The sequence below is a fragment of the Ochotona princeps genome, chromosome 14 (assembly GCF_030435755.1).
Source record: "Ochotona princeps isolate mOchPri1 chromosome 14, mOchPri1.hap1, whole genome shotgun sequence".
NCBI lineage: Eukaryota > Metazoa > Chordata > Mammalia > Lagomorpha > Ochotonidae > Ochotona > Ochotona princeps.
Window position 1 is genome coordinate 4,548,595 of NC_080845.1, and position 26,688 is coordinate 4,575,282.

At 57.1% G+C, this 26,688-nt stretch overlaps 2 protein-coding genes across 18 annotated transcripts in view; both read right to left on the bottom strand.

The window, feature by feature from the left end:
- The window catches only part of ODF2 (outer dense fiber of sperm tails 2), a 33,971-nt gene extending 24,782 nt beyond the window's left edge, over positions 1–9,189 (bottom strand). For 2 of the 16 annotated variants that reach the window (XM_058672365.1, XM_058672362.1), the window contains exons 1-4: positions 8,715–8,869; positions 7,896–8,127; positions 6,287–6,377; positions 3,597–3,722 (exon numbers count right to left, since the gene is read on the bottom strand). In XM_058672365.1, the coding sequence (XP_058528348.1) occupies positions 3,597–3,722; positions 6,287–6,377; positions 7,896–7,927 (249 nt within the window). In that variant the 5' untranslated portion in view covers positions 7,928–8,127; positions 8,715–8,869. Of the gene's footprint in view, positions 1–3,596; positions 3,723–4,004; positions 4,128–6,286; positions 6,378–7,895; positions 8,128–8,714; positions 8,870–8,939 lie in introns of those variants that run through there. The other 14 variants (XM_012929329.3, XM_012929333.2, XM_012929330.3 and 11 more) reach the window with 14 other exon arrangements.
- Positions 9,190–14,811: 5,622 nt separating this feature from the next.
- CERCAM (cerebral endothelial cell adhesion molecule) lies at positions 14,812–23,626 on the bottom strand. Of its 2 annotated transcripts, none has more exons than XM_058672348.1 (13): positions 23,545–23,626; positions 21,273–21,383; positions 21,059–21,176; positions 20,527–20,661; positions 20,239–20,443; positions 18,784–18,903; positions 18,425–18,501; positions 18,225–18,331; positions 17,032–17,164; positions 16,235–16,362; positions 15,867–16,070; positions 15,381–15,633; positions 14,812–15,273 (listed from the first exon to the last, which is right to left on the bottom strand). In XM_058672348.1, the coding sequence occupies exons 2-12, from the start codon at positions 21,344–21,346 to the stop codon at positions 15,381–15,383; spliced, it is 1,554 nt and encodes a 517-aa protein (XP_058528331.1). In that variant the 5' UTR covers positions 21,347–21,383; positions 23,545–23,626; the 3' UTR covers positions 14,812–15,273. The 2 variants fall into 2 exon arrangements, with proteins under 2 accessions (XP_058528331.1, XP_012784790.2); XM_012929336.2 differs by lacking the exon at positions 23,545–23,626 and adding an exon at positions 22,622–22,875.
- Between the last annotated feature and the right edge of the window lie 3,062 nt (positions 23,627–26,688).

The window sequence follows — 26,688 nt, forward strand, 5'->3', positions numbered from 1 at the left end:
CCTTGGGACCCTGCACCTGCACTGGAGACCCAGAAGAGGCCCCTGGCTCCTGGCTTCAGATTGGCTAAGCTGCAGCCACTGTGGTCACTTTAGGGAGTGAATCAGCGGATAGAAGATCTTCCTCTCTGTATCTTCTTCTCTGTTTATGTGCCTTTTTAATAAAAATAATAAGTCTTTTCCAACAACGTTACGCATGTGGACAGCACTGTGCTGCAGCAGATAAAGCCCCTGTCTGCTATACCAGCATCATCCCCCATGAATGCTGCCTTGAGTCCCAGCTGCTCCACTCTGATCCAGCTCCCTGTTCATCTGCTTGGAGGCAGTGGAAGATTGGCCCAAGTGCTTGGACTCCTGCCACCCATGGAAAATCCAGACGGAGTTCCTGGCTCCTGGCTTCAGCCTGGCCCAGTCCTGGCCAAGGGACATTTGAGGAGAACACCAGCAAGTGAAAGACCTCTGCCTCCCTCCCGCTGTAACTCTGCCTTTCAAAAAACCAATAAATCTGTAAAAATAAATGTATATCATGCACAGATGAACACAATGCATACATACACAGACAACACTGATGCCCACTTCACGTACAAATAAGGTCAAACTCTCCCTGTCACACATCTTCATGCTTAATCACACACAAAAATCCACCTCAGTGTGGAAGGCTGCATCCCACTGCAGGAATGCATAACTTCAGCAACACAACCTCACAGCCATGTAGACACTTCCAGTTTTTCTGGATCACACTTGTGACAGACTCCTGTACTCTTTTGTGACTTTAAGGATGAATTCCCAAATGCAAGACTACAGAAGCAGCATGTGGACAGTGCCACCACACCGCCCCAAGCAGCTCAGTCTCACGGTCCTGTCAAGATTGTCTACCAAGGCACTGGTGTTGCCGCTCAGTGGGTGAAGCCACAGTCTACAAAGCTGGCATCTCACATGGGAACCAGTTCCATTCCCAGCTGCCCTACTTCCAACCCAATCCCTTTTAACGTCCTAGGAAGGTGTCCGAGCATGGCTCAAGAGCCTGGGGCCCTGCCGCCCGTGTGGAAGACTGAGTGTTGCAGGTTCCTGGCTGCAGTCTGGCCCAGCATCAGCTGCGGAGTGAACCAGCAGATGGAAGAGCCCCCTCTGTCTCTCCCTCTCTCTTTCAAATAAATAATCTTGAAAAAAAAAAGTCTACACAGCTTTATTGATATTTCATACACTGGTTAATACATTTGTAATCTTTTCTTTTAAAGATTTATTTATTTTTATTACGAAGTCAGATATATAGAGAGGAGGAGAGATAGAGAGGAAGATCTTCATCCGATGAGTCACTCCGCAAGTGACCTCAACGGCTGGTGCTGTGCTGATCTGAAGCCAGGAGCCAGGAACTTCCTCCAGGTCTCCCACACGGGTGCAGGCTCCCAAGGCTTTGGGCTGTCCTCGACTGCTTTCCCAGGCCACAAGCAGAGACCTGGATGGGAAGTGGGGCTGCCGGGATTAGAACCGGCACCCATATGGGGTCCCAGCGTGTTCAAGGCGAGGATTTAAGGCGCTAGGCCACGACGCCGGGCCCAACATTTGTAATCTTAAAATTTCTTCCATTTAGTAAAAATCGTATCCCACAGTTTATTTCTAAAATACATATTTTTGCTCATGTGCACAGTAAAAATAAAAATGTAAGACGGCAACTCAGCCTAAGCCCTCCTACGCACGCTCGTGCCGCTCAGAGAACACCGCAGTCACCGCTGAGAATTTCTCATAAGGAGACACTGATAAATCAGCAAGTCAAAACCATGAGGCGTGACTGTATACTTCAGAATAACAGGGGCCAACGAGTTGGCTCAGCTGGCTAATCCTTCACCTCTAAGCACCAGCATCCCATATGGGCACTAGTTCCTGGCCCAGCCATGCCACTTCCCATCCAGCTCCCTGCATGTGGCCTGGGAAAGCAGTAGGGGACAACCCACAGCCTTGACCCGCACCCATGTGGAAGAGCCAGAAGAAACTCCTGGCTCCTGGTTTCGGATCAACTCAGCACTGGCCATCTGGGAAATGAACCAGAGACAGAAGATCATCCTCTCTGTCTCTTCTGATCTCTGTAAATCTGTCCTTCCAATAAAAATAAATAAATCTTAAAAAAAAAAAAACAAAACTTCAGAATAACCACTTTTATTCTTTTTTTTAAGATTTATTTTTACTGCAAAGTCAGACACACAGAGAGGAGGAGAGACAAAGAGGAAGATCTTCTGTCCGATGATTCACTCCCCAAGTGACCATAATGGCCGGTGCCGTGCCGATCCAGAGCCAGGAGCCAGGAACCTCTTCCAGGTCTCCCACGTGGGTGCAAGGTCCCAAGGCTTTGGGCCGTCCTCGACTGCTCTCCCAGGCCACCAGCAGGAAGCTGGATGGGAAGCAGGGCCACCAGGACTAGAAAACGCACCCATATGGGACCTCAGCACGCTCAAGGTGAGGATCCTAGCCGGTAAGTCACCGTGTCAGGCCCAACCACCTTTATTTAACAAATTCTACGAAAGACAATCCTCAAGCTAGGTTATCATCACGGCACACTCTCCCGAGCCCTTCCCTCACTCCAGGAACAGCTTTGTCTTAGGGTTGGTGCACTGCCACCAACTAGACGGAAGGCACATGTGCTGCTACACAGCGGGGACCTCAGCACCCAGCAGTGCCCGGTACAATGCTCAATAAACGAGTGCTGCCTCACCTACTGCACGGACAGATGGATACACAGGTGGAACAGTGATAGCTGGAGAGACACACAAGCACCACATGAGAAGAAGCAACTTAAAAAAAAGCCAGTTGGGGCCGGCACAATGCTCAACTGGCTAACCTTCTACCTGCAAGCACCCGCATCCCACTTGGATGGCAGTGCAGGTCCCAGCTCCTCCACACTTCTATCCAGCTCCCTGCTTACAGCCTGAGAAAGCAGCAAAGGATGACCCAAAGCTTTGGGGTTCTGCATCCACTGGGGCGACCTGGAGGAGGCTCCTGGCTACTGATTCAGGTCAGCTTAGCTCCTGCCATTGTGGCATTTGAAGCGTGAACCAGTGAGTGGGAGATCTTTCTGTTTGTCCTCTCTATAAATCTGACTCTCCAATAAAGGAAGGGGGAAAGTGGCAGTTGTCTTAGCCACTAACATGAGGCAACTATTCCCCAGGAAACTGTTCCCAAGGAGATTTTCATGGTCTCTGGGGGAAACACGTGTGGTCTGTTTCAGGAAGTACCTTGAAGGGAGCGATGCTTCATTAGACATGTGTATTTCAGGTGCTATTAACACTTATTTGGAGACACACAAGTAGCCAAGAACACAGCCTCTTTAATGAATCGCTCCTGCACCCCAGCTCCGTGTGGGCTGCACGCTAGGTGGGGGACTCCAGGCAAGCCACTTCATACCTACAGTGGGACAGCTGGACCTACCTACCACAGGGGTGTGCTGGGAAAGCACAAGATTCTACACACTAACTCAGCCAGGCAGAGTGGACCGACCCTCAGGGAGGTCTCTGATGGCTACGGCTGACCCTGAATCCTACCGCATCTCAGGCCCTGCTAGAACCTGCCCAGTCCGAGAAGGGAAGCCTGAACAGGAGTGAGCCTACCTCCCACTTGCATCCCACATGCCGGGCGGATGACTTGCCAGGGGGCATCCAAGGTACCTTGGTTTTCACCCGGACACTCCGCCGCACATTCACCGTGTCCCCTTTCATTCCGCGCTTATGAGATTTCTGTAGAAAGGAACAAACTCAGTGTCACCTCCACATCCATCTGGCAGGCCACCGTGTCACTCTGGCGGCCAGCCTCCACCTCTGGCGCCACGGGGAGCCCGCTTCTGGCCACAGCTCTGGCTGCCACGCCTGCATGACAGCCTGCCTACCTTCTTCTCACCAGGCAACTGACCTCCAAGGAGAGTGTTATCTGTCACCCAGACCTTCCAGGGGGATGCTGGCAGCACCAGGAGGCATCGCCCTCATCCACAGCCGTGGCCTGGCCCACTGGCATGCTCCTACCTGGCTGGTGGTCGCTGACGGTTTCGGGAGCTTTTTTATGTGGACATGGACAGGGGTGTTCTCATCCACGTGAACATGTAAGGGGGGAGTTGAAGAGCGGTCCTTCATGGTTCACTTCTGGTGGGTGGAGGAGGACATGAAAGAGATTGAACGGGGGATACAACAGTGCTCATGGCCTTTTGGGGTACCATTGTCTGTCTAGCCAAGCGAGCAGGACAGCTACCAACTACCGGCATGCGGGCAGGGGCCAAGGTGAGTGTCTTGCAGCAGGCTCCTGCAGATATGTCAGCTCAAGACCGCCAGGGGGCACTGGGAGGCCCAGGGTAGTGGCCGAGAGCCCAGGGCCAGGACACCAGCTGCTCAGGGGCTCACCAGGAGCCCACGGCCAGGACGCCAGTGCTCTGTGCTGCATCTCCCTCCAAGCCTGCTGCAGGGCACGGCTATTCCTTGGACTGGCGAAGCACAGCTGGAAGGAAGGGGGAATCTTGCACAGGAACTCTCACCAGGCATGCAAGATGGGATGGGATGGGAAACATACCACGTGGTTAGCACAGACAGAATAAAAAAAAAAATCTGTGGAAACAGAAAGCTGTAGGAAACGCCAAGGTGGAGGAGGAGGTTGACTATCCCCAAGGAAACAGGAGCAGGGCAGAGCCCAGCGACTCACACCCCTCACCCAGCACCTATTCCCTCCCTACATTCTTTTTTTTTTTTAAGATTTATTTTATTTTTATTGGAAAAGCAGAATTACAGAGAGAAGGAGAGACAGAAAGATCTTCCATCCGCTGGGCCACTGCCCAAGTGGTCGCAACAGCTTGAGCTATGCCAATCCGAAGCCAGGGACTTCTTCCAGGTCTCCCATACAGGGACAGGGTCCCAAGGCTTTGGGTTATCCTCTGCTGCTTCCCCAGCCTGCATGCAGGGAGCTGGACAGAAAGTGGAGCAGCCAGGATACAAACCGGGATGTAAACCAGCGCCCAAACGGGATCCCAAAGCATACAAGGCAAGGATTTAGCCACTAGGCCATCGCACTGGGCATTCCCGCACTCTTTTAAAAAATCCTTTTTTTTTTAATCTATCTGAAGATCTGGGGAATTGGGACCAGTGTGTGGCAGAGCAAGTGAAGTTGCCTCCTGCGATGCCAGCATCCCATGTGCGTACTCATTTTTTTTTGGAAAGTCAGATTTACAGATGGAGAAGAGACAGAAGGAACTTCCACCCACTGGTTCACTGCCCAAATGGTCGCAATGGGTGGAGCTGAGCTGATCCGAAGCCAGGAACCAGGAGCTTCTTCCAGGTCTCCCACATGGGTGCAGGGTCCCAAGGCTTTGGGTCGTCCTCCACTGCTTTCCCAGGCCACAAGCAGGGAGCTGGACGGGAAGTGAAACAGCAGAGATACAAACCAGCGCCCATATGGGATCCTAGAATGTGCAAGTCGAGGATCCAGCCTCTGGACCATCGTGCCAGGCGCCCTGTTGGCACTCCTGTTCAGGTCCTGCTTGTTCTTCTTCCAGTCTAGCTCCCGGGGAAGGCAGCAGCAGCAGATCGCCCAAGTGCTTGGCCCCGGCACCCACATGGGAGCGCTGAATGAAGCTCCTGGTTTCACACTGGTCTAGCCCTGGCAATGCAGCTACCTGGGGCGTGAACTAGGACATCAAAGATGCCTCTCTAACTTCTTCATATAAATTAAAAAACAAACAAACAAAAAACCTTTGAGGCCACTGATGTGCTATGGCCAGTGCAAATCTGAGACCCAGCTGTTCCCCTTCTGAGCCAGCCTTCCATTAATGCGCCCAGAAAAGCAGCAGCAGATGATCCAAGTGCGTGGGCCCTCACACACATCTGGGAGACCAAGGAGAGGTTCCTGGCTCCTGGCTTCCAACCAGGACAGTTCCACCCATTGTGGCCATTTGGGGAGTGAACCAGTGGATGGAAGACCTCTCTCCCTCTCTCTTTCAACTCTGCCTTTCCAGAAAATAAATGGATTCTTTTTTTTTCAATCCTTAAAAAAACATAAGAAAATTTTTAAAAATAAAGATTTGAGGGATTTCCCTACAAGGATAAGGTTTAGACAACCTTCCCACATCCTCAGCAGCCTTACCAACAGCACAAAAAAGTCAGAAATCAGCAAGACAGAGGCACAAACAGCAGCACGCAGCGGGTGCCCAGGCTCTAGTGACACAAACAGCAGCACGCAGCGGGTGCCCAGGCTCTAGCAGCTCTAGCGGCTCCCAGGAAGGGTGCGCAGTGCTGCAGGCAGGGCCCAGGGCCACGCCACCTACCGTCACGGTGACACTGGGTGCACCACAAGGTGTTCGCAAGACCTTTTTCTGCGTGAGACTTGTTACTCCGTTCTTCCCGCACGATGGAAACCTGCATCCGGGCACAAAAGTCAGGTTACAAGCAGAACACTTCCGGGCTCCCCAGCTTCCTTTAAAGATGTGCTTATTTGGAAAACAGTGTTACAGAGAAAACTCCCCAAATAGCCACAGGGTTGGGGAGGGGCCAGGACAAAGTCCCTGAGTGCAGCAGCCCAAGCTCTCAGGTCATCTTCTGCTGCTTTCTGGGGTGCATCAGCAGGGAGCTGGATCAGGAGTGCAGGAAACTGGGACTAGAACTGGTACTCAAAGGGGATGCCGATGGTGCAGGTGGCAGCTTAACATGCTGTGCCACAGCCCCAGCCCCCACGTAGCTTCTTAGATCTTCCGAGACCTCCCTCCACAAGCAGTGGCTAACATATTCAGGGCCAGACCCAGTCTGGAGTTCCTTGCCTCTCTACAGATGAGCAACAGACATGCATGGCGGGCCCAGCAGCAAGATGGAGAGCAGGTGAAGGCCCCCAGCGCCACCAGCCTTTCAACATGCTGTCGCATCACATGTATTGTGACCTTTGGTTCAGAAAAGCTTCGCTGTCATCCTGTCTGCTGGTGACAGCAAGCAGGCCTCATGGGAGGCACAGCCTGGGAGGGGAGGGGGGCACTGCAGGAGCTTAGAGCGTAAACTTGGCACAGAGGCAGAAGCGACCGGTGAGCGACAAACCTGAACCTGTGACAGAGTCGCTGTGACCCTAACATGTAAGATGGACAAGCACCTGCCTCCTGCGGACGCTCCCTGTCCTCCCCGTTAGCTTCCAAGCAGCCAAGGACCTCACAGGCTTTCCTTTTCAAAGCCACCTCTAATTAACCTTGCAGACACAGATACAGCCCATGGCATGGGCTTCACCACCCCAAAATCTCCCAGCAGGACCGGACACCTGACAGTCAGTCCCAGGGCGGGAAAGGCCTGGGAACCACCAGTCACACGATCCACCACATGGTCTCCCCCAAACATTTCCTTCTCCTCCCCAAGAGGATTTGAGAAACACAGTCCAAAAGGAAGAGGCAATGTAAAAATACTTGGGGCCCTTTAGTATATATTTTGCTGTAAGCATAGCACACTTGATTTTAGAAAAAACAAATTGTGCTTTAACCCGTCCCTGTCAACACTTACACTCATGTGAAGCCAATCACTCTGGGACCACCCCCTAGGCTGCCTGGGGTTCATCAACACCTTGCTCATGGCTGCAGCCACATCACTTAAGTACACCTGCCTGCCTTTGTAGCTGACTGCGCAAGGACAACCAGAGGGAGCCGGGTGCCACCAGGGCCAGGACACCCATGGGTGGGGCTAGGGGAGAGGGAGGAGGGAGGCAAAGCCGGGATCTTTTCTCCTTCCCTTTTAAAAAATGCTTGGGCTTTTCAGCTTTTTATTATTATTATTTTTTTCAATGTTTTGGTCCAGACCTGCAGGAAACATCACAGGGGTGCTGACCCAAAGAGCAGGTTGGACACCCCCGGCTGGCTGCCTTCCCCTGCCCTACAGCGGAGGCGTCCCCACACACGCTGGCAGTACCTGGGGGAGCCGCCCGAGGATGAGGCAGACATGGCTAGGCATCAAAGCCGCAACCGTGGGCAATTGGGTCAGCAGGCTCTGCTCAGGGGGGACCAGCCGGGGCTTGTCAATGAGATCTCAGGGGCCCGGCATCAAACGTGCTCTCTGAGAGGAGGGTGGAAGCTTTGGGGGTGGCAGGTGGACGAGAACTTGGGAGGCGCTCCTCTACTGTCCAAGTCGCACAGCAACTGTCCTGCCAAAGCGGGGAGGGGAAGGAGGGGGAGGAGATAGGACAGGCTGAGCGACCTGCAGGGTGGCCGGGAGAAGGGGGCGCAACCGGAGCTCCCCTGGGCGCCGGACCCGGGCCCCACCTGATGAAGGAGGCAAGGGCTAGGGGGCTGGGAGACAGCTAACACGGGGAAAAACCTGAGGTGCTGGCTGGGGTGCGCGGAGGGCAGGTGTGTGAGAATCGCTAGGCCCCAAATGGGCCCCAAAGGGCCCGGAACCCGCGCAGGGAGCTGAAGGATGTTCGGAGTGGGGCCGGGGCAACTGTCTCCTAGGAGAGGGGGCGTTCCCGGTACAACAGGTGCACCCATCGCGTCTGGAAGAGGGAGGAGTGGCGGTCCCCGGGGTCGGGGTACCAGCGAGGGCTTGGCCGCGAGTGGGGTACCCATAACCACTCAAGGGGAGGCGGGTCGGACGGACGGGCAGGAGGGCCCAGGCCAGCTGCGCCCGTGACCCGAAGGCAGCGAGAGGAAAGGAGGACCTGGCGATGCCCGCCGGCTGGCAAGGGGACGAAGAGCCAGCCTCCGCCGGTGGGGAGAAGGGGCGGCCACCCACCAGCGGGCAGGAGGGCACCAGTTCCTGCCCATAGAGAGGCCCTGCCGGTGGCCCGGAGAGGGAGGTGGCCCGGCCGCCCGTTACGGGAGGAAGAGGAGCAGCCCGCGCCGGGGGGCGGGGCGGGGGCCACATTCTGACCCCGAGGGCCCGGGTGCGGGTGCGCACGGCCGCACGGCGCGCCCCGGGGGGCCGGGGACGGCGTCCCGCCTGCCGGCGGCCTCTCACCAGGAGCGACACGGCTGCGCCCAGAAACGCCTCCTTATGAAGTCGTTGAAGTCGGAGGCCAGGGTCGTGCCATGGAGACGCCGCGGCGGATGCAGTCCGGCTCCGGCGGCGGCTCCTCCCCGCTTCCGCCTCCTCTTCCGACACCCGGTCGGCAGCTCGCCCATTGGCCAGTTCAAACCCCCCCCTGCGCCGCTCGGCTGTCGCCATTTAGGCCCAGCCCTCGGCGTCACAGAGATGCCGCGCCCCGCCGCCAGCTCCGCCCACTTCCGGGACGCGTGGCCTGGTCGCCCGGGAGACGCGCGACGCCCGGAGGAGGGCCGACGCGGCCCGGGTTTCTGCGGGAGCGGCTTGCCCTTCTTAGCTGTGGTCACCCTTCCTTGAGGCTGGAACGCCTCCCTTGGGTAGGTACGCTGGGCTCGAAGGGCGGCCACTTGCTGCTAGAAAGCGACGCCTGCCCCTGGTCCCTGGTCAGTGTGGAGGGTCCAGGAGGGCTTCTGCACCTTTCCCAGGCCCTCCGAGGCAGGGGTCGGGCCACCTCTGGCTGCACGCACTCTCCTGCACCCCTGGACGCTGCGACAGCCTTCTCCGTGGGCCGCTATTTTCGCTGCAGTCCCCTGGGTCGCTGTAGGGCGGGGATGGGGGGGGCTGTCCTGTGGCTCCCAGAGCCAGAGGAAGGCTTGAACAACCTCCGAGCCCAGCCAGACTTCAGCTTTGGCTTCCAGCACCTCAGCAGAGCAACCCCTCCCAACGTGGCACAACTTCTTCCACCTGAATTTATTCATTTGTATTTGAAAGGATCACAGAAACATCTTGCATCTGCTCGGCCACTCCCCAGATGGCCGCCAAGGCTCTGCAGGACAAAGCCGGTGCAGCCCGGAGCTCCATCTGGGTCTGCCACGTGGGTGTCAGACCCAAGCGCTGGGGCCGTCGCCTGCTTCCTTCCCAGGCGCATTCGCAGGGAGCCAGCTCAGAAGCAGAACGGCTGCGACTCCGCAGTGGGATGCTAGGGTAACCAGTGGCAGCTCCACCAGTGCTGGCCCACCGTTGTCGTGCCTACTGAGAAAGTGTTGCACATACCACTTCCTAGGCAGAGACGCACCATGGGACTGGAATGGAGGGGCAGGCAGGACAGAACCTAGATGACTCCAGGGAAGTCCCCCTCCACCCAGCCTGGGCAAGGGCAGAGCCTCAAGGGCCAGAAGGACAGTGGAGTCCCTTAATCAAACTCTTACATCACAGCAGGTGCACCCTGAGGCCCAGATAGTGTAACATGAGGCCTGTTTTGTTAGTAGGGGGGAGGAGATGGACGTGAGATGAGCCCCTTTCCCCAGAAGTCCCCACTGCAGAAGGACCCCAAGGTTCCCTCGGGAGCTCTGTAGGTACCCCGCTTTCCCCCGCCTGCACCCTCTGTCCCTGCTTGCCTTGGTCTCACCATGGTGGCCCACTCGCTCCCTACTTGCCACCAAGCTTCTGCTGTTGCTATAAACAACGGCCGCCACTGGCCGAGGACCAGGCCCTGACACGCTGCTTCCGTGCTCACGCTGCTCTCGCACACTCATCCTTTGGCTTGGAGAGCAATGCAACCTGCAGGTCACAGAGGTTACGGGCACTCTTGAGGACTCCCAGCAAGAGTGCACAGGGCTTTGGAAAGAGCTCCATTTATACCCGGCGTTGCCCCTGAACTCTTAACTTCTGGCTGCCCCGGCTGCTTTACTAGTGTGGCCTAAGGCACAGGTGGCACCCTCAGTGTGGCTTGTACAGGAGGCACCCTCTTCCCGCTGTTGGGTGCTGATGGGTCTCCAGTCCCTGACTGTTTGTTAGGACTTCCTCGAAAGCCAGTTAGAGGGAGAAGATTCAAGTGGCTGCAGTGGCCAGGGCCGCAGCAAGCAGAAGCCAAGAGCCAGGAATTCCATCAGGGTCTCCCACACGGGTGGTAGGGCCGCACTGGCCGGGCCATGATCTGCAGCTTTCCCAGGTGTGTGAGCAGGAAGCAGGATCAGAACCTGAACCGCTGGGACTCTCACGGGCACACCGGGATGGGATGCCAGCCTCGCCAACTGCAGCTCCACTCATGGTATCACAAACTCTGGCTCCCTCCAGTCGTTCTTGTCACCTGCCCCTCTGAGTCGGCAACACCAAATCCACAAATCCTCCACTGAGCTGGGGTCGCTTTCTAGCAATGGCATCAGCCCTTAGACATGCCCCACCTTGGGTGGCTTGTCTAAACCTTTGTCCCTGCCCCAGACCATACTCTGATTCTCCTTGTTTTCCAGAGAAGAAAAATGATGCCACCAAGTGGCATGTGCTGCCCCTTGTCCGTTCTGTCCTCTCATTTCTCCATCTGTAACTTCCCCCAGCAGAGATGAAGAACTGATTCAAGTGTCCCACCAGCAGGCTAGCCGCTGGCCCTGACACCAGCCCCTGCACCGCATGTTCTAAATGCAAACCACTCTAAACCACAAGTGGTGGCTTTTTATTGGAAAAGCAGATCTACAGAAAGAAGGAAAGACACAGAAAGATCTTCCACCTGCTAATTAACTCCCCAAGCAGCCACAACGGCCGGAGCCTAGCCACTCAAAAGCCAGGAGCTTCTTCCAGGTCTCCCAGATAGGTGCAGGGGCCCAAGGACTTGGGCCATCCTCTGCTGCCCTCCTAGGCCACAGCAGAGAGCTGGATAAGAAATGAGGCAACCATGACGTGAATTGGCACCAGGATGGGATGCTGGCACTACAAAGTGGAGGATTAGGCCTGTCGATCCATGGCCCGAGCCCCTGGACGATGCCCTGTGCTCTGTCCTCACTGGGCTCAGGCTCCTAGAGGACCAGGATGCCCTCACTGTGGTGTCTGCAGCCCCCAGAGCAGCAGGAAAGAGGACTGGGCATTGTGGTGCCCTGGGTTAAGCTGCCATGTGCGATGCCTGCAAGAATATGTGAATTGATTCTTGCCCCTGCTCCCAATCCAACATCCTGCCCAGGCACCGGGGGCACCAGGGGGCACCAGGCGCTGGCTCAAGCACTCGGGTCCTGCCACCCGCATGAGACACAGGGAGAGAGTCCCTGACTTCGGGTGTTGGCCTGGCCCAGCCTTGCCTGTGGTGGATGTGTGGGGAGGAAGTTAGCTAATAAATTTCTCTGTGTGCGCACACACTCATGCCCTGGCCCCATCATCCTGCGTCTCAAATAAGCAAATATATACATCTTTTTATTTTTAATATTGTCTCCATGGTTGGGAGGGATGCACACCCATGTGGGCCTCCCAGTGGGGGTGGGGTGTGTCAGGCTTGGAAGAAGATGCACAGGACACAAATTTCTGTCCCTTTTCTATTTTTTTTCCTCCTGTGTCTACAAGATAGGAGGGGACCACTAGGCCACCGCACTGGACCCAAAGAAATTTTTTTTAATATTTATTTTTTTTTTTATTGCGAAGTCAGATATATAGAGAGGAGGAGGAGAGACAGAGAGGAAGATCTTCCGTCCCATGATTCATTCCCCAGGTGACCACAACGGCCAGTGCTATGCCAGTCTGAAGGCAGGAGCCAGGAACTTCCTCTAGGTCTCCCAGGTGCAGGTGCAGGATCCCAAGGCGTTGGTTGGGCCATCCTAAACTGCTTTCCCAGACCACAGGCAGGGAGCTGGATGGGAAGTGGGGCTGCCGGGATTAGAACTGGCAACCATATGGGATCCCGGCCCGTTCTGAAACCTCAACAAGGAACATAGGCTCCTCTTGCTGGTCAGCAATGACCAGTCACCACTCGCCATCAGCTCCTGTCCTGCGCTGCCCTGCAGTCAGGGCCCTGACAGGCTGGCTCAGGACCCTTCCCTCGCCAGTCTGTGGGCCTGGTCCTAGCTGCTTCCAGTCGGGAACGCCCTCCCACAGGGCCATGATGCAATCATTACAGCAGTGCCCTGGGGAGAGGGCATTGAACCTTTGCTGTGCAAGTCTGGGATGTAGGAGCCCGGAGGAAGAGTCAAGGAGTGGCCTCACACCCCTCCCTCGGCTCTGCATCGCTGACACTGGACAGACACATGTCAGATTACACAGGGAACCACATCAGGAAACTCAGTTTAGGCAAGAAAATGGGCTTAGGATGAAGGTCTGCTAGAGTCGTGGCTCACGGCAGTGGCAGAAGCAACACCAGGAGTCAGGCCATCCTCTCGGGCAGCCTCCCCAGGGGCAGCCTGGCCTACTCCATCTGGACAGAAAGTAGAGCAGCCAGGACTCGAACCGGCACCCATATGGAATGTTGGTTGGCCTCAAGTTCATGACTGCCTTTGTGCCTGGCAGGGTGCCCACCTGAAGTGGCTCAGGGAACCACACAGCAAGAAATCGACAGGAGTATTCAACCCCATGTGACAGATCTGAAAGCTGACATTAGAAAAATGTCCAGGGGCCCAGTGTGATAGACTAGCAACTAAAGTCCTTGCCTTGCATGCCAAGATCCCATATGGCATTGGTTCTAATCCCAGCAGTCCTGCTTTCCATCCAGCTCCCTGCCTGTGGCCTGGGAAAGTAGTCAAGGATGGCCCAAAGTCTTGGGACCCTGCACCCACGTGGGAGACCTGGAAGAGGTTCCAGGCTCCTGGCTTCAGACCTGCTCAGTTCTGACTGTTGTGACTATTTGGGGAATAAAGTAGAAGATGGAAGATCTGTCTTTCCTTCTCTCTCTATAAACCTGTCTTTCAAATAAAAAATATAATACATCTTAAAGAAAAAAGTAAAGCTAAGCCTCAGCACCAGGTACAAGCCCATATGGGGCTTGGGACAGTCCAGGCAGCGAGCTTGGAATTACAGTGGGTCTCTGAGCCATCACCTGCCTCTCCCCAGGAATCAGCCACAGTTCCTGCTCAGCACAGTAACCGGGGTATTCATTAAAGCTGTGAGAGCATGCTACTTCTCTGCTGGGTGATCATGACCCTTGGGACCCGTGTGGGAAAAAGAAGCTCCTGGCTCATGGCTCCTGGCTTCAGATCAGCTCTACTCCAGCCGTTGTGGCCACTTGGGTCTTCCGGGTCTCCCACGCGGTTGCTGGGTCCCAAGGCCTTGGGCCGTCCTCGACTGCTTTCCCAGGCCACAAGCAGGGAGCTGGATGGGAAGTGGGGCTGCTGGGAATAGAACCGGCGCCCGTATGGAATTCTGGCATGTGCAAGGTAAGGACTTTAGCCTCCAGGTCACCACACCAGGCCCCAAGATCTTTCTTTTTGTCTCTCCTCCTCTCTGTAAATATGACTTTCCAATAAAAATATATATTTTTAAAGATTAGCTTATTTATTGGAAATGCAAATATACAAAAAGATACAGAAAGAGACAGAGAGGTTGCACTTGCTGATTCACTCCCCAAATGGCATCACAGCCAAGGCCAAGGTGAACACCCTCTTTCCCTGTTCTGGGTACAAGTGCGGGAGACAACAATTGCTGGCCCCAGGGCCAAGGAAGAGGGAGGGGAAGGCCAAGGTCCCAAGCACAGGAGCTCACGGGGCACGGGGTGGGGGGCAGATCCCCCAACTCTAGGCTCGCTTCACCTTTACCCCAAAGCAGCGCTTGGTTCTCCAGGGGCCCAAAGGGGTTCAGGCTCTGCCACCTTGCGCCCTCTGGTGGCCGCTCTGTTTAGGACTAGACAAGAACCCTGCCCTGGGTCTGGCCCTGGGCTTCCACCCACGCATGCCGGCAGGTGGCAGGTGAGGACACCCCCAAGCACCAGAGAGCCAACGAAGGCTGGCACATGGAGGGTGGTACCTGCTGCCACAGCTCACCCAGCACGAGCAGGATTCCAAGGCAGCCCCCCCAGCTCCGTGCCCCCCCATCCCTGCATGGGGACGGCCTCTCTCCCAAGCCGGTTAGGTGCAGACAGTCTCAGCCACGAGTTCGAAAAATATAAAGTGCAAATACAGTGGGCTTTTATTAAAGGCCTACTGTGTGCTGGGCACCAGATCCACAAAGGCCCACCTGCCCCTTCCCTGGGAAGCAGGTACTGGCGAGCCCTGTGTGACGCAGTTGGGGAGGGAGCCGAGGCGGAGGTAGAAGGAAAAAGGACCACCTCCCAGGGGCTGAGTCCCCAGGGAAGGCCAGGGCTCCTGGGTTCTGCCAGCCTGGACAGCCACCTGCTTCCTGTTCCCCAGGCCCCCAGAATCAGCCAGTCAAACTCCAGGAACCCCAAGTCCCTTGCCATTGTGCTGTGTGACCTTGGAGAAATGAGATCTGTCTCTGAGTGGTTGCTCCTGATGCCAGAAGAGTCCCCAGGGCAGAGCGGCCAGGCCCAGGGGAGCAGCCTGATGTCTCAGGGTTGAGGAGTCTCTGGCTCCCACGGGTAAGGCTGACTCCTATATGCGCCGCTGACCTGGTGAGAGAGGCAGGAGAGAGAGAGAGAGAGAGAGAGAGAGAGAGAGAGAACCAGTGTTAGAACCAGAAAGAGAGACAGAGAGATGCAGATGAGCCCAGCCTCACCTAGAGTTCATCCGGGGGGTGGGAGCGGAGGCTGTGCCCGCTGCTGCCAGCCAGGCCTGGGCCGGGGCTCCGCAGGGTCTTCTGGGAGCCACTCCAGCTGACCAGGCGGCCGCTGTCATCGTCCCATGGAGAGGAAGTCTCGGTATCACTGAGCCATTCATCGTCCCCTGCGTAGTGGGTGGGGGTGGCAAGCAGGGGCCGGGCTGAGAATGCCCGCAGGTCTCGTGGCCAGAAGTGTGCCTTGTACTGCTCGCTGCAAGGAGGGACGGCAGCTCAGCCCTCATCCCAGGCCTCCCCGCCCCCCCAACAGCCCTGAGATATGAGGGTGCCTGTTGTCCCCCATGATTCCAGCGGAAGACACAAAGGCTTCAGACAACTACCACCCTGTGCAGCATGCATGCTGAGGCTGCTCCCTGAAGACCCGGATGCAGGCCTTGGCCTCCCCAGCCTCCATGCTTCTCAGAGTAGGCCCTGCGAGAGCCTCACTTGGGGTGCTGGTCAAACATGATGGGCAGGAACTCGTCCACAGGCAGCATGCGGCGCAGGGGCTGTGAGGCCAGCAGCTTGCGGGCCCCGGCCAGGCTCAGGGCATACGCCAGTGTCCAGTACGAGTACCCGGCCACCACCAAACCCGGCAGCCCCTCCACGGCCAGCTCCTCCTCAGGGTTCACCTGCTTCCGGCCTAGATAGCTGCAAAGTGTCACCAAGGGTCCCCAGGAGTCACTGCAGGTCCTGGGGTGTCAGCGTTCCCCAACCCTTTCCTTCCCCCACCCCAGGGCCAGGCTGCAGGCGGGGAGGCCTGGACTCAGGTGCAGTCCCCTCTCTCCCTTGACCCTGGGGAGTGGGCTGCCTACATCAGGTCCCACGCAAGCTCCTGTGCCTCCACCTCCTCCATCAGTTGCTCCAGCCTCCGCTTGAAGTTGCTCTCAAAGCGCACGTCATCCTCAAACACCACGACCCGGGCCAGGCCCCTTGCAGCCACCTGCAAGACCCAAGGAGGGGAGTCGGGGAGGCCTTGGCCTTCAGCTGGGAACCACTGGACTCTTACTGGTGGCAGCTGCATTGCAGGTGCTTAGCCTGGCTACTCACTGAAGCAGCTACAAAGCCTGCTGGCTCCCACTGCCTGGGGACTGAAAGCCCCACCTGCTGTAGCATTTGGAACTCTTCCAATATAATCTGAAAAGCAGTCGGGTCCCTGGCTACATCCTCAGGGCACCGCTGAGGGGAAGAGGAACTTTCTGCTCACCTCCAGGGACCTCCCTTCCAGGAAACATGTGATGGTCCCCCTGCCCCGCCATGTACCATGCACCACCCACACATGACAGGAATTGGGGCCAGAGCCCTCAGAACAGCCGCCTCCCTCCCCTGGCACCAGCCTTGGCCCCCGTGTGCCCCCCCTCCAGTGCCTGGGCCCCAGGAGGATTGCCCCATGCTGAAAGCAGATGGACGTCAGTAGGTCCCAGCAGCACGCAGCAGGTGCTCGGAGGAGACGGTGGTACCCAGGACAAGAAAGAACAGACAAGGCTCCTGGACCCTAGTCACCTCTTGTAGATGCATTCATTCATTCATTTACTCACACAGCTCGCCCAAACCTGGGGCGTAGCTTCCAGGAGCCCCAGGCACCCCTGCTCTCCCCTGTGGGATGTCTCACCTCCTCCCATATGGAGTAGTGGCTGAGGAAGCAGCCCACCTCGCCCTTGGTCAGCGTGCGGCCAGAGTAGGGGTCCTGGTAGCCGGGGAGCAGGTCCACGCCCAGGTTCCTCAGGACGCTGCTGTTGAGCATCCTTGGGGACACAGCACAGTGGGGTGAAGGCCCCTTTTAATGGGAGTGGCATGCTGGGGCCAGGTCTGTTGGCTTTGATTCTTATTTGAAAGCAGAGTGACATAGAAAGCGGTGGGGCGGAGGGGAGTCTCGCACCATCACCCTCTGCTTGCCCAGGCCTATTAGCAGAGCTGGATGAAAACTGGAACAGCCAGGACTTGGAACAAGTGCTTTGAAATGGGATGCCACTGTCGTAAGTAGAGGCTTAACCGACTGCACAACACCGTCTCAGAATTGTCACCACTTAATGAAGCATTGTGGGGTAGAGCAGAGCAGGGGAGCCCTGCACCACAGAAGCCCCCAGGGTGAACATGAAGAACTCAGTAGAAAATTTTTGGGTAGAAGCCTGAGTAAAGGGTGGTCACCCTATGGCCAAAGGACCTGGGGCTTGTATCAAACAACAACAACAGGTGCACGACCCAGGCCACCTTGGCAGCCTGCACTCATCCCCAAACCTTGGGGACCAAAGTCCAGACTGGAGACAAACGTGGCTGAAGACGCTGAATCCTCTGATCCTCGCCTCCTCCATTCTCCACTGGCCTTATGCAACCCTACAACTGAAGCGGGCATTGTGGGACCAGGCTAAGGCACCACTTGGGCCACATCTCAGAACAGAGTACAGTTCTAGTCTCGGCTTCTCCGCATCTAATCCAGTTTCCTGCTAATGTGCACACTGCATGGCTGCAGACTCAAGCAGTCGGGCCCCTGCCATTCATGTGGAAGATCTGGATGGAGTTCCTGGCTCCTGGTTTTCAGCCTGGGCCAGCCCTGGCTGTTGCAGGCACTGGGGGGAGTGAGCCAGCGATGCAAGATCCTCTGTGTCTGCCACTCTGCCTTTTATGCAGATGGAAAAAAAAATGACCGAGAACCGAGACCCTGCAGCCTTACCCACCTGGTCCCTCTGGTAGGCTGAAGGAGGCACCTTGTCCCCAGTGTGTGTCCCACAACTCCCTCAGCCTCACTTTCCTCACTCCTGGCAGCCCCGGGATGTGCCTCGTGCGGGGGGGTGGGGGGCGCCTCACCGTCCATCCACAGCATCCAACACCCGGCTGGAGATCTCCATCTCCCAGAGCGAGCTCAGCATGCGCTGCCGGCGGGCTGGCCTGCGGGCCAGGCTGATGACAAAGACCTAGAGAGGCAGTGGGGTGGGAGCGAGGGGGATGTGTGTAGAGAGAGCCCAGCAGTCTCCCAGCCCCCAATCCCACAGGTGGGAAGAGATTACCTCATTGAACCCCATCTTACTGGGCCTCTTTGGGGGCCTAGAAACATGAGCTGAAGCCTGCATGGGGGGTCCATCCACTGCAAAGGAAAGTATCCCATGATCTAGAGTCCCCGCTGGCTCCTGCAAAGGCAGCACCCCCCACCTCAGGTCAGGGGAGAGGGGGCGGTCCCCTTATTGCCTTATTGGCAATATACCCAGCAGGAGGGCCCGGGCAGATCAGAGTCTACCAGCCCCCACCTGCCTGCACTCTAGGCATGAAGAGACTGAGCCTTCCCCCCAAAAAAAGGAAAGAGACTCACTCAGACTCAGGGCACACGCGTGGGGAAGGCAGGACCCCCCAGCAAAGCTCCCAGCCTCACCCAGCGACTCCAAGAACAGGTGGATGAAGTTGACCTTCTCGTCCTCCAGCCCCTGGTGGGATTTTACAGCCACATTCATGTACCCATAGCGGTGGTCATTGCACACATGGGCCGGGATCCCTGTCAAGAAGGAGGTCCCATGAGCACTGGACTGGGGGGTAGGGGTGGGGGTGGCAGGGCTCTCAGAACCTGGCTGGCTGACCAGGAATGAGGTTCCGGGGACCTAGGAGGTGAGGTAGACAGAGGTGCCCACATGATATCATTTTCTTTTTTTTATTGGAAAGGCAGATCGGGTTCATAGAGAAGAAAGATTTTCCACTCGCTGGTTCTCCCCACTTCTCAAGTGGCTGCAATGGCCATAGCTGAGCTGATCCAAAGCCAGGAGCTAGGAGCTTCTCCGGGTCTCCCACATGGTGCAGGGTCCCAAGGCTCTGGGTCGTCCTTGACTGTCTTCCCAGACCACAGGCAGGGAGCTGGATGGGACGTGAAACAGCCAACAGCTCTGGCCAATGCAGCCGCTTGGGGAATGAATCATCAGATGGAAGATCTTCCTTTCTGTCTCTCCTCCTCTCTGTGCATCTGACTTTCCAATAAAAATAAACCTTTAAAAGAAATAAAGAGAGCCCAATGCGATAGCGTATGGTTAACATCCTCCCCTTGCATGCCCGGGATCCCATATGGTCGCCAGTTCTAATCCCAGCAGCCCTGCTTCCCATCCAACTCCCTGCTTGTGGCCCGGGAAAGCAGTCAAGGATGGCCCAAAGCCTTGGGACCCTGCACCCGCGTGGGAGACCCAGAAGAGCTCCTGATTCCTGGCTTTGGATTGGTTCAGCTCCAGCCGTTGCAGTCACTTGGGGAGTGAACCATCGGACGGAAGATCTTCCTCTCTGTCTCTCCTTCTCTGTGTATATCTGGCTGTAATAAAATGAATAAATCTTAAAAAAAAAAAAAAGAAAAAAGAAAGAAAGAAAGAAAGAGGAGCAGCCGGGACAGGAACGGGAGCCCATTTGAGATCCTAGTGCTTGCAAGGTGAGGATTTAGCCACTAAGCCATTGCACTGCACCCCCGCACTGCCTCCCTCTTTTGTTAATGCAGAGTGGAGGGGCTGGAGGGTGAGTCCAGCCACTGTCTGCAACGCCAGCAACTTACATGAGCACCAATTCATATCCCAGCTGCTCTGCTTTCAACCCAACTCCCTGCTGACATGTCTGGAAAGCAGTGGAGGTTTGGCCCAAGTGTTTGGACCCCGGCACCCACATGGGAGACCCCGTGAGGCTCCTGGCTTGTGCCTTTGGTCCGGCCCAGCCCCAGCTGTTTCAGTCCTTTGGAGAGTGAGAGCAGAGGAAAGATCTCCTCCTCCTCTCTCTGCAACTCTGCCTTTCAGATTCAATCAAATAGAATCTTTTTAAAAAGGAATGTGCATGCGTAGAGGCTCAGAGGTAGGCCGGTCCTCACCCGCAGCCTGACAGGCGTAGGCGAAGACAATAATGTCGTCGAAGGGCCACGTGTAGTTGGGATGTGGTGGGTAGAAGGCCAGCTGGGCTGTCCCCTTGGCCCGCAGGGACAGCAGGAAGGTGGAGTGCACCATGGGGACCCGGAAGCAGCCCCGGCGCTGGCGGTTCTTGGTGGGGAAGTACTCGGCTGTGCGGCGGTAGTAGCCCTGGAGTGGGTCGGACGCCCAGGCTGTCAGGGCTCCCCTTGGAGCCCTGGGCTCTCCGTCCCACTCCCCACGGCCGGCCGTACCTGCGGGGTGATCCCACACCAGAAGTTGGAGTAGTAGGTCTGGGAGTCCAGCATGGGGGCAGCCAGCGGCAGGTCGCGCTCCACCAGCAGCCGCAGTGTCTGTTCGTTGGTCAGGATGTTATCTGTGTCTGCAAACTTTGGGGAGCCAGATGACGGATGTCACCGGCCCCGACCCTGGTGAACTGTAGCCCCTCACCAACCCCATCCCTAGGAAATTTGCTGAGACCCGGCCTGTGGCAGAAGTCTCTATTCAACCACCCTGACAGATCCATTTAGGTGTCAAGGATCTACTGGGGGGTAGGTCTAGGGAGGCTGATTTGAGACCCTAGTCTGAAATCTGGCTTAGGGATCCAGGACGGGTTTAAATTCGGGGCTCTCATTGAGGAATCTAGGCTCAGTCTATACCTACTAATCTGCCCTGAGGATCCAGGCTTCGTACCAAGCCAGATTGCAGATGAAAGGACCAGCAAGATCGTCACAAGGGGGCTGGGAGCTGAGATGCAGCTCCCAGGCCGCTGGCCGGCTTTCTTACCAGGATGTAGTCGGCCCCCCAGGTCCTGGCGAAAGTCAGAGCTTCCTGCTTCAACTCCATCAGAAACTGGTGCCTCTGCCGGGTCCAGTGTTTGGGGCCTTCTTCATCTGGGTAGGGTCTGTGGGGACCGAGAGAGCTCGTTTCCCAAGGTAAGGGTGACAAGGGGCCTGAGCCCCAGCTGGTGGCACCCCCTCGCCTCCCCCCAGAACTCCACCTGGGCTCCCCCTCGGGCCTCCAGACCACAGCTGCATAGTCGTCCCCAATGGCCGCCAGCCATTCCTGCAGCATCTCTGTGGTGTTGTCCACATTGTGGTCCGTGGCGCACCTGGGGATGCAGAAAGGTGAAGGGTGAGGGGACCTCTCCAGCGGGGCGTGGGGTGGGGGCGGCCGGGAAGGGCGGGGCGGCCAAGGCCCAGGCACGGCTCTGTGTCCTGCTGTGTGACTATAGGCCAGTTCTGGTTCTCTCTGGGCTTTCCTTCCAATTACCTTGTCCTGCCTGTGCCCCGGGCCCTGGGAAGAGGAGGAGAGGGCACTTGGAATGGCAGAAACCATCTCCACCTGCCCCTGTCCCCAGCCACCTTCCCTCCTGGCTGTGTGACCGGGGACCAGCCCCTCTCCCTCTCTGAACCAGGCCTGGACAACAGCAACAAGGACAGCAGCTTTCCTGCACCCACAAAGCACAAAAAAGACCAGACCACACTCCGGCGGTCCCTGAGAAGTGCTGATGGGCCCCCCACTCTATTGCCTTGGAGCCCAGCCTCCCCTTCCTGGGGTGGGTGCACCTCATTCAGAGGTAGAGGCCTTCACTGGGAGTCCTGGTTTTAGGCAGTGCTGCCCCTTTAAGCCAATTCCCCGAGGAGTGAAGATAACTACGTGTCCTGATGTCTAATGGGGGTGGGAACTGCCTGGCTCCCAAACTGTGGTCATTGTGGGCGGCCTCCTGGGCCGCGCTCCACCCCCAGCCCCAGAGCTGTGGCAAGTTCGGCGGGGGGTGCGCCATCTCGTCCAGGGTTCCCCCCAGCCTCAGCTGGGAGGGGAGGGGTGTCCTCTGCTCTGGCTCTTACTGTGGAGAGGGCTGTAGCCTCTGATCCCTGAACCCCAGTGGAGACTGACAGGAAGCTCCATGGAGGGGGCAGTTTCCCTGGGCCACCAGCAGCTTCCAACACACACCCCAGACCCCTGCTTCCCAGGGCACCTCCAGGCTGACCAGCACTGGCCACAACCCAGCCCAGGCCACAGTTGTCCCATGGGAGCTGAATCTGGGGAACCAAGCCTGGGCCCAAGGACACCCAGAGAAGACCTGGAGAGGTGGAATAGAGGGCTGGGGAGAGAGAGTGGCGTCCCCCATCTCCCTAGGGGCTCAGAAGTCCATGCTTGCTGGCAAGAGGCGCTGGGGGTACAGTCTGGAGCCTGTGGCTGTTGGAGGGCCTGCAGGTTGAGAACAGGGCCTTGTCTGGGGTGGCGCGTATGGCCAGGGAGTGGTCAGGCAGTGTTGACCTCAAGGTTGGGAGCTGAGTGTCCGTGGGAGGAGGGCAGCAAGGGGGCATCCCGGGTGTCTCTCACCAGAGGGCCAGCCTGGCCCGGGGGTAGTCCAACCGCTCCAGCGCGCCCAGGTAGTGGGGCAGGGAGTGCTCGGCATTGCGGGCCAGGATGGCGAGGACCACAGTGGGCAGCGGCGGCGGCTCCCGGGCGCCAGCTGCCCCGAGCCGCGGCCCCAGCAGCAGCAGCAGCAGCAGCCGGAGCAGCGGGACGGCGCGCATGGCGGGCGCTCGGCGGCGACGGCCCCCGGGGCTCCCGGCCCAGCCAAGCCCGGGGAGAAGGCGGGCCAGCCAGGCCGGGTCGGGGCGGAGCCCAGGCGGGGCTGAGGCAGCCCCCGGGGCCGGGGAGCGGGTACCCCGCCAAGAGCGAGCTCCCACTCCTGCCTCCAGGGCGTGGGTTACCGAGTCCGCCTCTCCTCCGCCCCGGGGACGCGGGAAAGAGCGGGGCCCCCAGCGCAGCGGCAGACGCGACCCAGGGTGCAGCCCCCCAACCCGCAGGCGGCACCCCGGGTGGGGGAAGCAATGGGGGACCCAGGAGGAGGGGGCAGGTCTGGGATGACGACATCTGAGCCGGCCCGGGTCTCCTCGATTCCTGAGATCCCGACTCTACCGAGCCCACGTGTGACGCTCGAACTTCAGGCACAGACCCCAATCCGCGGCGGCCTTTTCGGGGTTCTCCCGACTCCTGAGTGCCCTCTGGCGGCAACTTCGCAGAAGAGCAAGGCGACGTAGGGGGCGGAGACGGGGTTCCCTGCCTTGGGGGCGGCGTCTCCCTTGCCCTGCTGCACCTGTTGTTCTCCCAACCCCGCGCGTTACCGTCTTTGCTTACCTGCAACCATCCTTGCTCCGGCGTTTGAGAAAGCACAGCCCACATTTAGCCTGAGTGCAGAACTAGGGCGACCAGGCCTGTGCCTATACCCCCACGGAGCGGGAAGGGAAGGGACTTACCTTATGGCTGCCAGGAACTGTGTGGGCGGCCTTGAACCCCGAAATCCTGGCTCTGGTCAGCTATGGCAGTCAGCATGTGGCCCTGCAAATGAGAGGAGCTCAGATCCCCAGTGGAGGCATCTTGGGGAGCTAGGAGGACCCTCCTGGGCAAGAAGGCATGCGTAGCCCAGTACAAGGACCCAGACCTGCCAAGCAGTGCCCCCTGACCTCATCCACCCTAGCGTGGTCCCGCAGCCTCCTTCCTGCCGCCCCCCTGCCGCCCCCCATGTTAGAAGACAGGTAGGGGAGTGAACACCCTCCCAGATGGAATTTGGGACCCTGACCAAGAAGTTTAGGGGAACAGGTTCTCCCCTTGTGCCCAACGAGCTCTCTGCTCTAAGCCCTCCCGGCCCCCTCCCGTGATGACCAGGCTCCTGCTAGACGCCAAGACTGCTGTTGGGAGTCTCCATCATGGACTTGGGGTTCCAGAGCTGGCAGCCATAAATTCCCACTTACAAATTTTTGGCCTAAGGTGAACTAAGACCCACGCTTCCAGATGCTTCCCTGGCCTTGAATCCCACCCTGCACCACTGCATCAGCCTTCCCTCCATCATCCCTTCCCCCTCTCTCACCCCCAAAGCACCCCTGCTCCCCTCACCCTAGTGCCTTGTCCCAGGGTTTTCCCGTCACCTCTGCCTGCAAGCGCCTTAGTGCACTTGGTTCTGGGGCAAGATGAGGCTGCTGGGTAGCCAGGACTCCTGCCCTCAGCTCAGCTCACCCCTAGACCCCTGCGCCCCTCTCCTCAATGACACCCAAATGCTCCCACAAGCTCCCCTCTCTCCCACACCAAGATCTGCTCGAGGACAGTAGAAGCCATCTCCTCCCACAACAGGCTCCCTCCTCACCCAGCCCCTTCCCCCAGTCATCCCCTAACTCTCTCCACCCAGGCTCCCTGCACCTCTAGCCAGTACTCATCCTTCCAAAGATGTGTCCCCTGAGAAGTGTCCCGTACCAGACTCCCCCAACTGCCCCTGCCCTCGCCTGCCTCCTCTTCATCCCTCCTCTCACAGAGCCCAGCCTCCCTGTGACACCCCCCCCCCCCCACTGCATGGATCACTCTCCCTGTTTCTGGAAAACCAATATGCATCACACCTGCTTATCCAAGACAGAACCCCAAAGCTTCCCTAACCAAGCCTGTGATCCCCTTCTGGGGAGGGAATGGCCCCTCGGCCTGCCTGACCCTCAAGCTGGAGACCTCTGTGTACTGGAAGACAAGTGCCTCTCTCCATCACCAACTCCCTCGCCTCCTCCTGGACCCCCCCCATTGCCTAGTCCATCCCTCCCAGGACCCATGCACCCCTACTTCCTGCCAGCTCTCATTCAGCAATAATCCTCAGATGCCCAGCCTAACACTCCTGGCACCCGGCCTGCTGTGAAGGGCATCCATCAAGGCCCTGCATGACTGCCAGCTGCTTCTCCAACTCCTTTGATCCAAACCCCACCCCCATTTTCTGCTCCAGCCAAATTGGACAATTCACTATTGTTAAGGGCTGGTGTTGCGGTATAGTAGATTAAGACGTTACCTTGGACATCCGCATCCCAAATGGGCCCTTGTTCAAGACCCAGTTCTTCCACTTCTATTCCAGCTCCCTGCTAATGTGCCTGGGAGAGCAGTGGATGACGACCCAAGGCCTTGGGTCCCTGTCACCCACATGGGATACCCTAGATGGAACTCCTGGCTCAGGCCTGGCTTTGGCCATTACAGTCAGTTGAGGAATCAACCAGTGGATAGATCAATACCTCTCTCTCTCTCTCTCTCTCTGTGACTGTGTCCCTTTCAAATTAAAAAAAAAATCTTTTAAATATTTATTTTTTAGGGCCTGGTGGTGTGGCCTAGCGGCTAAAAGTCCTCACCTTATATGCCCCGGGATCCCATATGGGGGTCGGTTCTAATCCCGGCTGCTCCACTTCCCATCCAGCTCCCTGCTTGTGGCCTGGGAAAGCAGTCGAGGACGGCCCAATGCTCCACATGGGAGACTGGAAGAAGTTCCTGGTTCCCGGCTTCGGATCAGCGCGCACCGGCCGTTGCGGCTCACTTGGGGAGTGAATCATCGGATGGAAGATCTTCCTCTCTGTCTCTCCCTCTCTCTGTATATCTGACTTTGTAATAAAATAAATAAATCTTTAAATATTTATTTTTAGTTAGCAGGGAATTAGATTAGAAGCAAAGAAGCTGACCAGAACTATTGTGGGACAACAGCAGTGGAGGAGCCAGCTTACCTCTCTGTGACATAATGTTGGTCTCAAACTGATCCAAAGCCAGGAACCAGGAGCTTCTTCACGATCTCTCATGTTGGGAAATGGGGCTGCCAGGATTAGAGCCAGCGCCCATGTGGGATCCCGAGAGTGTAAGGCGAGAACTTGAGACACTAGGCTACTGCGCCAGGCTCTCCCCCCCCCAAAAAAACTTTAAAAAATCAAAGAGGAGCGCGTATGATATTCTGGTGACCATATGGGATTCTGGCACATTCAAGATGAGGACTTTAACTGCTATGCTATCTTGTGCTGAGCCCTAGGTACCAGTTCTAATACTGGTTACTCTACTCCCCATCCAGCTCCCTGCTGTGGCCTGAGAAAGCAGAGGATGGTCCAGGTCCTTGGGACCCTGCACCCACATGAGACTCCTAGAAGAAGCCAGGAGGCTTCAGCCTGTCCCAATCTGGCTGTTGCAGCTATTTGGGAAGTGAACCAACAGATGGAAGATCGGTCTGTCCGTCTCTGTAAATCTGCCTTTCCAATCAAAATAAAATTTTTTTTAAGGATTTATTTCTTTTTATTACAAAGTCAGATATACAGAGAGGAGAGACAGAGGAAGATCTTTTGTCCCATGATTCACTCCCCAAGTGAGCCGCAACGGCCGGTGCTGTGCCAATCCGAAGCCGGGAACCTGGAACCTCTTCCGGGTCTCCCACGTGGATGCAGGTCCCAAATCTTTGGCCTGCTTTCCCAGGCCACAAGCAGGGAGCTGGATGGGAAGTGGAACTGCCCGGAGTAGAACTGGTGCCCATATGGGATCCTGGGGCGTTCAAAGTGAGGACTTTAGCCGCTAGGCCACGCCACCGGATCCCACAATAAAAATAAATTTTAAAAAATTTTTTTTCTTAC

Coding starts and splice junctions, on each gene's coding strand:
- CERCAM (XM_012929336.2), bottom strand. CDS start 22,818: ATGCGCGCCGTCCCGCTGCTCCGGCTGCTGCTGCTGCTGCTGCTGGGG. Junction 20,662..21,058: donor GGGGGGCCGACTACATCCTG/GTAAGAAAGCCG, acceptor GGCTCCCCAAAG/TTTGCAGACACAGATAACAT. Junction 16,363..17,031: donor ACTACTCCATATGGGAGGAG/GTGAGACATCCC, acceptor TGGGTCTTGCAG/GTGGCTGCAAGGGGCCTGGC.